The 11,508-nt window shown below is 43.5% G+C and overlaps 1 protein-coding gene across 1 annotated transcript; it reads left to right on the top strand.

The window, feature by feature from the left end:
- Nucleotides 1–1,363: 1,363 nt before the first annotated feature.
- On the top strand, nt 1,364–8,781 carry LOC116500538 (microtubule-associated protein 1B-like). The gene is made up of 3 exons (XM_032205617.1): nt 1,364–1,632; nt 6,370–6,471; nt 8,690–8,781. The coding sequence occupies exons 1-3, from the start codon at nt 1,455–1,457 to the stop codon at nt 8,779–8,781; spliced, it is 372 nt and encodes a 123-aa protein (XP_032061508.1). The 5' UTR covers nt 1,364–1,454.
- The last annotated feature ends 2,727 nt before the right edge of the window (nt 8,782–11,508 follow it).

Below are 11,508 nucleotides of genomic sequence, written 5' to 3'. Positions count from 1 at the left end.
TGCTGAATTTATGTAGAAGAGCTATTCATATTAAAAACCCTAGGTGCTGTAAGCAGAGATAATGCTATGGACCAGCACCGAGAACAATGGGATTTCAGTCCTTGTGGGTGACTGCATGCAAATACCATCTGAAATGCACATTAATTAGAATGAGTGTGTTGCACTCAAAGCAAAGTACATATTCTAGGAAAGCAGACCTGAGGTACACGTTCACCCAGGCAAGCACTCCGTGTTACTGAGGAGCAGGCAGAGAATGTGAGCAGTCAGTACTGGAAAGAACTGCACACCAAGGGAAGAATGTCTCCTTTGTGAGGGACCAGAGGTTACCTTATAAACCAGGCTATAAAAGTTTATATCCTTTCCTGGGTCATGGTGAGATATCTCCCGCATCACTTCAGCCACATAAAGGAGATGCTTAGTGTAAACCAGTGCCTGGCTTCTGTCAGTAAAGTGAGAGGAACATCCCAAGGAGGCTGATTTATCTCATCTCATTTTAGGGGAGGATAAAACACTTTTAGGAGGTAATTGGATTTATCTCTCTTTGTCAGTATCCAGAGCAGCTGTCTAAGTTTATATGGAAATCCAGAGGAGCCCATCCTTTGCATTTGTAATTGAAGATGTTTTCTGATGCCACTGCTCCCTAGAGTTGCTCGAGCATGGTCCGAACCAGTTACCTGAAACCCTTTGAAATTCTGGAGCCTTAAGGCTATGGGGTTTTAGAAGCTTATCCAGAAACAGCTTGTGCAAAAGCTCTGGGGTGAGTCATACAACCACGGGCCTTGAATACAGGCAGAAAGCCTGGGTCTGAAGCATCTCATGAAGCAAACTGCTTTCAAACAAACAAACAACAACAAAGCCAAACAAAAGAAAAACAAACAAACAAACAAACAAAAAAAACAACTTGAGGTGAGAAAAATATTTAGACTGACAAACGCAAGGTGGGAAAAAGAAAAAAAAAATAAGGAGAAAAAATGCAAAGGACGGCTCAGATTTTGCTGCAGTGCTTCGGCGAGGCGCGGGCTGCCGTCCCCGAGCGGCGGGGCTGCCGCTGCCCTCCGCCCCCGGGGCTGCGGGGGGCGGGGGGCGCGGGGCTCCCGGGCTGCCCGGCGGCGCTGGGGGGGCTCGGCCCCGTGCCCCCGGGGCGTTGTTCGCACCCCGCGTCCTTCCTGCTTCCGGGGGCCGCCGCGGGGAGGATTTGCTGCAGATGACATCAGCCGTGGATGCTGGAAAAGCGGCGGCGGGGATGCGCCGGCTCCCCCCCTTCCTCCTCCTTCTCCTCCTCCTCCTCCTCCTCCTCCTCCTCCTCGTCGCCAGGTCCCAGCCCTGCACCGTCTCCGTATAAAAGCGCCGCCGCCTCCCCGCCCGCCCTCACTCCCTGCCGCCTGCGGAGCCGCCGCCGAGCGGCCCTTCTCCCCTCATCGCCCCGGAGCCGCGGGGCGGAGTGGGGGACCGCGATGGCCACCGTGGTGGTGGAAGTGGACTCGGAGCCCTCCTGCAGTATCCCCAACCCCACCTCCCCCTCGCCCAGCCTCTCGCACCGCTTCCTGGACAGCAAGTTTTACCTGCTGGTGGTCATCGGCGAGCTGGTGACCGAGGAGCACCTGCGGCGGGCCATCGCCAACATCGAGCGAGGTGGGGTGCGGGGGGCGAGACGTCCAGTGTCCCTCAAACGGTGGCCATAGGGCGGTGGTGGGGTGGTGGTGATGGTGATGGGGTGGTGGTGGGGCGGTGGTGATGGAGGAGAGGTGGTGGTGATGGGGTGGTGGTGGGGAGGGAGTGAGGATGGTGCTGGTGAGGATGGTGCTGGGGTGATGGTGGTGGGGTGGAGGTGATGAAGATGATGGGGTGATGGTGATGATAGCGTGATGGTGATGATGGGGTGGTGGTGATGATGGGGTGGTGCTGGTGGTGATGATGGGGTGGTGCTGGTGGTGGTGATGGGGTGCAGGTGGTGGTGATGGGGTGCTGGTGCTGATGGGGTGCTGGTGGTGGTCCGAGCCCCTCCCTCCCGCCGTGCACAAAGCCCCTCGCCCCCCGCCGCCCCCGCCGCGCTATTGTGGGGGCTGCGGCTGCCGGCCGCCGTCCCGGAGCCGCCGCGGGGTGGGCGTGGCGCGGCCCGCTCCGCACTGCGGTCCCCGGGGCTGCCCGCCGCGGACAAAGGGCGCCCGCCCCGCCGCCGGGGCTCGGGCCGGGGCCGGAGCCGGGCACCGGGGGGTGGCTGCGGGGCGGCTCCTGCGGCTGCCCCCCTTCCCCGGCGCTCGGCGGGCGTTTTCCCCCGGGGCGGGGATGCGGCTCCTCTGCGCATTGTGCCCAACTTTGGGCGCCCGAGCTCTGCAGACGCACGCACCCGTGGTTAATGACACGGTAGCGAGAATAATAAAACGAGACGCGGGTGGCGGGGCTGGTGTCCGAGCGGCCAGCATCGCTGTTGTCCAGCTCGGGCTGCCGCAACTCGCTGCCTGTTTGCCCTTCCCTTAAGAGGGCGATGCACGAAGGCATCGCAAGTGAAAGGAGCGAGTTTTGTTAAGTTCTCGATGCGGTTCCCAGTCAAAGGGATGGCAGTGTACGCGGAGAGGCAGAAAGCCCCGCGGCCGTAACGGTGGTGTGAAGCACAAAGGAAATTGTTGCCGGACCCTCTAGTTCGCTAAACTCTACTGATATGTGTTTTTTTTAACCTATATCTTGTTCTGGGCTGATGAAAGCAGAGATATCAGAACCCTGCTTTTGTTAGAGAGGAGAAAGAGACCCTGAAAAAGAGGGATTTGGTAGCAGCCTTGCCGTGTAGGTGTGGTTCAGCACTCCAGCTAGGACTTCGCTTGTCTCTATTGTTGTTTTCCCAACCGTTGTTGCTGTAGTTGGCGATTTATCTTGATTCTTTTTCATGGCTGTTTGTGGTAAAGGGCTGCCTCATCACAGCTAACCAGCTTCACCGTGACCTGTTCATCTTTCTTGCGACTATTGTCTTCTAGGGAGAACTACTGAGGCAGATGCTTTGTCATTCAGAGCCTCTTCAGCACTGCACTTTCCCAATTCTGTCTAATTTTTGATTGTGTCAGAAGTGAATTGGCTGCATTTCATTTAAATTAATACTATTTATTGAGCAAAAGGATAAAACTTCTCCCCTCAAGACATCTGATGTCATCCTTCCTCTGAAGAAAAGCTCTTCAGCCTCTTCTTGAAGCTTCTATTGTACAGTTGCTGCTGCATAGCTCTGTTGCTGCTACCTCTTGCCAGTAAGCATAACACCCACTTGCAGTTTTAGATGTTCAGAGGAAATGCTTTGGCCTTTTTATTCATCATTTTGGATTAGAAGTCACCTCACTGCTACTGGTATCAGGCTATCTGACTGGGATTTTGCCTGCTAGGAAAAAAAAAGAAAAGCTTGATGAAAATTTGAGGTGCATTGTTCTGGATGAGCACACTGTGAGTTTGAAGCCCTCTCTGAGTGAGGCAAATATGGGCTTCACTAATCTTTCTCTTTGGAAAGTACACTGTAGTCTGGACAAACTGTCTTCTTTCATCCTTTGTGCTCACCAGAACCTTAAATGCATGTAGGGTTCTTGATCATTCTGCCTCAATGTCTTCTCTGGTACGTCTCCAAAGTACCACCACAGAAAAGTGTGGATTCATGCACTGAACTGCAGAGCAACGTGTCAAAGAAAACATCTGCTGATAAGACATCAGTGGCGTGATGCTACGCAACCCAGTGGAATGCCGAGTCATTTCTTAATATATCATGAAGTGGGAATGGCTTGGCAACCTGCATTTTCAGTAATTACATTTGGGATGTTATTTTGCTGAGGGGGCAATCCTCCAACCCACCGTCCAACAAAGAAGAAGAGGGGAGTGAGGAGAAAGCTTCAAGATCTTTCCACTGATTTGGCAGATGCTACTGGGTGTGCCCTGTCTGCTGTCTGATCATCCCTGTGTCTAGTGGCATTGCTCTCCCAAGACTGCAGAAAGAAAGAGAGAACCCCAGCTCAGTCATCCTCCCAGTCATTACTTCCATACTGTTAATGATATACATCATTGGATTGACCTTGGATTTTAGTTCTAGATTTACTTCCATTGTATTCAAACCTAATTTGATTTTATAATGTACATAATACATCATACTCTGTTATAATGTGCATGTATAATTTTATTTTTTTTCTTTCATCCAGAGTGCTGAATCATGCAGCTGCAAATCTGGTATATTCTAGCTGAATCCAAACTTCACCTTCTGTGTGCATAGTATGTCTAAGCTGTTTTTTGTTTGTTTTCAGTTATTTATTTTTCATTGAGTACTATATTTTGGACACTGACTGGCTCAGTGGTCTGACTATGCCTAACCAGGATCTTTCCCTTACCACAAATCTGCATCCACAACAAAAGTGGTTAGGAATGGTGGACAGGCTCTGTCATTAGCAGCATTGCTGAATCATAGTCCTTATTGCTTAACTGACCTCCAGAAAGCTTCGCAGTCTTCCCACACAAGCTTGCTGTCAGAGGCCACCAAGCTGTTATCTTGTCTCTTCTTCAGGTCCAGCACTCACTTATTCGACACACTTCAGCTTCATGATCAGCATCACATTACTTCTCATATACTTTTCATATGCACAGTACATGCGTGGTATTTTATCATATTTACTTTCTTGATCTCAAATATTCCAACACCTGGAAAATATTAAAGCTTGCTGAGCTGTGGTTGCCTGCCAAAACTACGCCCCAAAAATGTACCATATGGCCAAGAGATTTTTGAGAAATGAAAATAAAGAGACTTGCAGAAGACAGTCACTGCCTATGCCTCTGAACAATGATGCATAAGTCAGGAAGTGGAGGTGGTTGATTATAGTTCAGTTATTTTTCTCTGGAGTGGTTATGAAACATACAGATGATACTGTATTTTCAAATCTCTCTAGAGTTTAATATTGCAACAACTTAATAACTGGTAGCATATCCCAGTAAGAAGTGTGCTCATACTTTGACTGGACTGCTGACAAAGAAAAAGCACTTGATGAATTATCTCTGCAGAGGCTTCAGGCTCCTGAAATGCAGATACCCATATTTGCATGGAGAACCTCCTCAGAGCTGCAATGGGAGACCAGCAGTGCAGATCTGGTTTCTCTGCTCTTTCTCCCCCTCATCCTTCAGCCCTACAACATGGCCTCGGCCAGAGGGAGGCTTGATGTTTCTGAGAAAGCATAGGAGTCAGCATTGACAGGAAAGCTAGCAGTCTGAAATCCTGACAGTTACAAGAAGTGCCACCATTGGTTGCACAGTATGAGAGGTTGGCCACACATCTCTTCAGGGTTCTCCTCCAACCCAAAGGTAGCAAACCCCAAAGGGATTTAACTCAACAACTTCATGCAAAGACATGGCCGAGTTTGTGGGAAGGGGACAACAGGCACTTTCTTAGGTGCAGTCTCTTCTGCATTTGCCAGCTAATTTGTATAAGTCTAGTGACATTCCCTTAAGAAAAATCAATCAATCAATCAATCAATCAATCCATCACTATGATGTTGGTGCTTAAAATCACAGCAGTGTCTAGACTTACCTGTACTACAGCAGCCTACTCATTGTTTTTGAAAACTTAACAACAAAACCAGAAAAATACTAAAACATATTATCCTGTTAATAGGATTATTTTTTTTTTTGATGTTGTCATCAAAACATCATGGTAGGAAACTAAACTTGTGTTTTAGCTACAGGGATCTTGTTTTTCCCTGGTCAAATGTCAGACCTTAAAATATTTGATTCCGAAATATATTTTTATGGTCATATGTGTCAACTGTATCATTTCCTTAGTAGCTGAGGAGGAAATAGAGATGTGATGTTTATTAAAATAAAAAAAGATCAAGTGTAGCATTTCTAAATCTCAAAAGTAGAATTTTGATACTTTATAAATAAAAGATCACTTAAATTTTAATTTAAAATGTGGGGCACTTCAAAGCTTTAGAATGAAGAAGTCAGCAATATAATATTTAAATATTTATTTAATAAATATTTGTTTAAATATTAATTTGCAACATGTGAGGTAACATTGTCCTTCTCTTTCAGTTTTGTAAATAAGTGTACTGCTATTTTAAAGTCGGTGCAGGGACATGGATGGCTTCTCACAATGTAGCTGCTAGGTTGTAGGACCAGCAGTCACAAAGCAGGGGCTTTAAAGATTGCCACCATTTGGAAAGCCAGATTTCCTCTTTCTTCTGGCTGATCCCTGTCCAGAGTGCTTCTTCTGAGCACTCCACACTTTGCAAAAGATGGCTGCCAAGAAGAGAGGCTGGTTTTGGAATTTATAAATATGCAAATAACGTGAGCGTAAACTGAGGAACAGTATATATATGCTGATATATCTAGCTAGATGTCTTTTTGTGTTTTGAATTTTAGGAATCCGATCATGGGACACAAACTTGATTGAATGCAACTTGGATCAAGAACTGAAACTTTTTGTATCTCGCCATTCAGCTCGATTCTCTCCTGATGTTCGAGGTGAGCTTTTGGACATGTTAGAGAAAGCTTTGTTTTGCTTGTTTTTAAGAACAGAATTCATAAATACACTTGGGTATTACATGGCCCATTTTCATTGGTTGTTCTTCACAACGAATACTTTTTTTCTGTATTTTTAATACATACCTTGAAAATTATATATCTATTTTTAGCCTTCTGACAAAACAAAATGCCTGAAATGTTAAACTAATCAGATGTTTAGGTTAGTTTGATGTATATCACCATGATTACTTTGGTAATAGATATTAATGTTGGGTCCCCATTAAAGTTAAGTGAAGCTTACCTTTTGACTGGACAATTTGTAGCACAATCTGGTGATTCGAGAGACCAAAGCTACTCCTTACTGTGGTAGGCAAAACACATACAAAAAATAACCTGAAGGTTAGCTCCACAGTTCAATAGAGCCAGAAATGGTGTCATGGCTGTTGTGCAAGTGTGGCTCAAGCTTTGTGTTTCTCCCCAGAGAGCTTGGTACTTTTTCTCGGTATAAAAAGCAGAGAGGTGGAGGGTCTGTCTTGACTCACAGGAACTTTCATTGGCTTTTATGAAGAAATTAGTGCTTTAGAGGACTTATGAGACTCAATCATTTCTTCTGCTGCCTTTTCAAGCTTGTCCTTCCTTCCTTTAGAAGATTCATACAATTTAAAAAAGAAAAAAAAAAGTTTTTAAGTATAAAATTTGTTTTTTTTTTCTGGTTGCATGGGAATCAAAATATTTGGTCTTTTTTTTTTTTTTTTTTTTTTTTTTTTAATGCAAACACTGAGTAAGCATGTATGAGGTTAATTTTGGCTTTCATGTAAAAATATATAACCTTTGCACAGCAGTATAGCTTGCTTTCCATGGTGAACATATTGTGGCAGTGTACATATTGACTAGTATAACCAAGAATTGACAAATACTATAAATTCTGGTTTCAGGGACATCTCTTAAACATGGTGAAAAAGGATATGAAATATATCATACCATCACATTCCTAAGGGTCAGTTGTTACATGCTGTTGACAAAGAGATCCTGATATCTTGCTAGCATGATAGCACTGACCTGCTGGTCTTGAAGAATGCACTAAAAGATCTTGTGTAACTAATTCCAGGATTGGTTATAGCAGGTATTGCTATCGTGTTCCCATATCTATAGAGATTTCACTGGATTTAAGAAAAAGATGTACCTTTATGATTTTTCACCTGATTTAAAAAACAACAGAACTGGTACAGGAATACTTGGGGCTGAATTACATGGGATTAAACTCATGGCTAGAATACAAATCTTCATTTTAAATGTCCAGAAGGAAATTTATCTCAGTGACACCAATCACTTCATTTTACAGAGAAGTTATTCTAATAAATGAAATTAGCATAACATATTTTCAAGAAGTGTACTGTAAAGTAGAATATATCTTTAACATATGTGTCTTTAGTTTAGAAACGCAGAGAAAAAAAAAAAAAAAAAAAAAAGAAACCTGTGCTTCTCCTTCAGCACAAATGTTCCAGTCAGTTTAATATGTTTGTTATCTCATTAAGATGAGCATTTGATAGCATTGCTCTTGATAGCATTGCATGACTTAAAATAAAGCAAATACTCTGGTTTCATATGATAAATGAAGGAAGATTATGCACCTCTTTTTTAAAAATTCAAATTTTGATTCAATTTCAACAACGATTATAGAATTCTCTAGGAACCCTTCTCTAGAAATTGTGTATTATTTATTTATTTATTTATTTATTTATTTATTTATTTATTTATTTGACTAGACTTGCCTATTTAGTCTGTCATTGTGTTGAATTACAGCTTAATTGCATGTGACTGGAATTCATCAACATCTCTATGACAAGCAGTAATGAATGTGTTTTTCAGCACTGCTCAATCTTTGTACAATAAGCTGCCAAAATCCATGTTGAAAGAGACTAAAACCTAGAAAAAAAAAATGAACACCCAGGAATAAAACTAGCCCTTTTGACCATTTTCTCTTCTCTCAGATTTTGTGTGGAAACCCATTGGCTCCTTTTCAGTCCCATAGCACATATCAAAAGACAAGATTTGAGTCTCTGTGGTTCTTTGATGCTGAATCTGCCTCAGGCTCCTTTGTCTTCTCAACTATTTGAGAACAAGGAAGGGTGGTGGTTTTTTGTTTTTGTTTTGCTCTGTGGCCATGAAGTTACAGAATATTTGTTTTCTGTTACAATGGACAAATGTTGAATTTCAGTGAATGTGAAACTGGCAGCTCGTACTAAACATACTGAAGAGATTGTAAGGACATACTCCTTTATGGACTCAAACTCTGTGGAATTTGTGTAACTAGGTGAGCTGTTGTCCAAGGAAAGTACTCATCCAAGGTGATGGGATAGTGTGTGGCAAGTCAGATAGGGTGTAATTAAACAGCCTTTTTTTCAGTCTTTTTTGAGACTCTGAACTCTTTGTGCAACTCAAACACAGGGACAGTTTACTCTTGAGGAAGGATAGACTCTTAGCGAGTCTGCACAGCCCTTGGTACAGTGAGGTCTGAATACTGACTGAAGCCTGTTTGATTATCATGTTTAATTATGATAATTGCTGTGCTGGCTCAGTACATGCTTGTATGCTTCTCAAAGCAGCTCGAGGATACACACAGCAGTAATGCGAATGGTATGACTAGTTCTCCAGGAGGAAGCTTGCAGGAAATTGGGCCAACCCTGTCCCCATGCCATATGCCTGCAGTGTTGAAGGACAGACATGTGAGAGAAGATGTCTGTCAGAGCATTCATATGTTTTCACTTGAGGAATTTGAGGTGTAATCCTTCTGTTTGTAGTGAATAGCCATGTACATATTGAATTTGAAGGGAGCATGACCGGGTCCCAACACTCTTTTTATGCTCTTACCAAGGGAAAGGTTTGCCACAATGGTATTTGCACATCCTATACTCAATTGCATGACAATTTGTGGATGATTTATGATTCCCTGAAAAATAGGATTCTGAATGGAAATGGTAGCAGATCTTTTCTGATACCTTGTAAAGCAGCTGAGTTAGCAGACTCCTTAATAATATCAAATCTTGCAGGAATGTTGTTATCAGGTGCTGGTGAAAAATGAGTAACAGAGCTTATTAAATGGTTGCCAAGACAACAGGCAACATGACTTAAAATGGGTGTTTGCTTCTGTTTTCTCTGTCACCTACTGATGATGACTTCCATCTTATGGTTAGCTTCACAAGGACAAAAAATTCAAACAGTGAGTTATAATGTATATACTGGAAAAGGAACTGTGTGTCTGGTAGTGAGGCAAAGCAAATGGAGGTGGTTGAAATTGCAGCTGTAGCTAGCAATCTTTTCTCAATTAAAATAAATAAATATATATATGTATATGTATATGTATATATGTTTCAACTGCATAAAGCTGAGTATCCTGCTTCACAAAAGGCCAAGTAAGTGGATTTTGCATGGAGGTGGAACAGCTGAGCGTCATTCCCTGCAAGACTTCCACACCTGCCATTTTGTCCTTCTGCTTCCACCTGTGGACACTTAAATGTTGTATTGGTGTCTATTCAAGCCCTTGTCTAGATAAAATCAATTTTATTTAGATAGCAGATCAGTACATAGTCACCTCTAACCTTCTTGGTCTCTGTGAAGAACAGCTGCTCAAACATTGTTCAGTGGCTACCTTATCCTTCAACCACATTTCATGAAGAGCGTGCATCTGTGGAAAATGCATTTCCTGCCTAAGCAGAACCAGAAGGTCTCTTGTTGCCCACCAGTCAGCAGCTGGTGATTGCACTGGCTTAAGTGAGTCCTTTCTGCACAAGATTATTTTCACCAGCCTGCCTGTGGCTAGGAGAAACTTGTCAAAATGCAAGGGGTTTATGGATTTGCCTTCTTCAGGTTTCCTAGGGAAGGCTCTTGTTCTCTGATTGCCATTGCCCCCCAAAAGCCTAACACCCTTAAATCTGAACAGTACCATTTCATAAGTTACAATTAAGGATTATTAGAGTTCTTTGGAGAGATACTGGGTTGGGAGGGGCTTTGGTTTTCAACACTTGTAGCATGGAGTTTCTCATTACCGTTGTCAAAGCAGATCTGCATCCAGTTAATATCACACCTAATAGCTTGTAATATGAGCTTGTGGAGTTGCTGATGAAATCCAAAAGTGCAAGAATTTTGTGCTGTCTTACTTTTTTTTTTTTTTTTAAAGCTAAGAATTCAAATTTCTGTTTTGCTTACTCCTACCTAAATCACTGAGGGACAGCAGTCACCAGCCTGGCTCTTTGCCCACTTCTGCTGCGAGATCTGTCTAGAAGATGATGTAGTCTTGTGTGGGTAAGAGAAAGGGGTGGACTCAGATGGTATCTCAGCACTGTCACCAAGTGCCCAGGAATTAATTCAGACTAAAAAGTCAAGTAGTTTGGTATGCACATTTAGGGACAATCTATAAATATGATTCTACAGCTATTATAGGCTGTGATAGCTGGAATAGCTATCGAGTAGAGTCATTTTAGCTCATTATATGTTTGGAGAGGTTAATTTTAGCTGGCTACTAAAGTTGTTTTGTGTTTTAGAGTATTTGTGTCTTGGAAGAAAGAAAATGGAGGTGGAATGGGACTTGAATAGGGAATTGAGCTGACTCACGCTGCTGCGGCAGTGGCTAGTGTCCCCGCAGGATGATGCTGTCCATGGTGCAAAGGTGCAGCAGTGATGCTACTGGCAGCACTGGGAGCACAGGGGCAACCAGAAGGGGCAGCACACACTGTGCCCTTGTCTGCTCATGAGCTCTTTTTGTGTGCACTGCTAGGGTTTTGGTGGCTTGGGAGAGGATTACAGTGTAACTGCCTACACGCCTGGGTACATGAACTGACATAGCCTTCCTATTTTAGTACTAATCAAAACACCAGAGATGGGCTAATAAGCTATTTTTTTTTTTTTTCAGTGAATTAATTCTTGAACTTATGTGACAATCATTTTGGCGCTGACTTCCACTCCTGCTTTTTTAGGAATGATCTCATAGAAAATTAGCATGAATTTACATTACTGCCACAACTCCAGTACCTGCTGATG

This window comes from Aythya fuligula, chromosome Z, assembly GCF_009819795.1.
Source record: "Aythya fuligula isolate bAytFul2 chromosome Z, bAytFul2.pri, whole genome shotgun sequence".
Classification (NCBI taxonomy): domain Eukaryota; kingdom Metazoa; phylum Chordata; class Aves; order Anseriformes; family Anatidae; genus Aythya; species Aythya fuligula.
Note: the sequence above shows the minus strand (reverse complement) of the source record. Positions and strands in the feature narration are given on the sequence as shown.

What these genes read in the sequence shown, in the direction of transcription:
- LOC116500538 (XM_032205617.1), top strand. Translation starts at nt 1,455, where the DNA reads ATGGCCACCGTGGTGGTGGAAGTGGACTCGGAGCCCTCCTGCAGTATC. An exon ending in CATCGCCAACATCGAGCGAG is followed by an intron (nt 1,633 to 6,369) that starts GTGGGGTGCGGG and finishes TTTGAATTTTAG; the next exon opens with GAATCCGATCATGGGACACA. An exon ending in ATTCTCTCCTGATGTTCGAG is followed by an intron (nt 6,472 to 8,689) that starts GTGAGCTTTTGG and finishes GTTGAATTTCAG; the next exon opens with TGAATGTGAAACTGGCAGCT.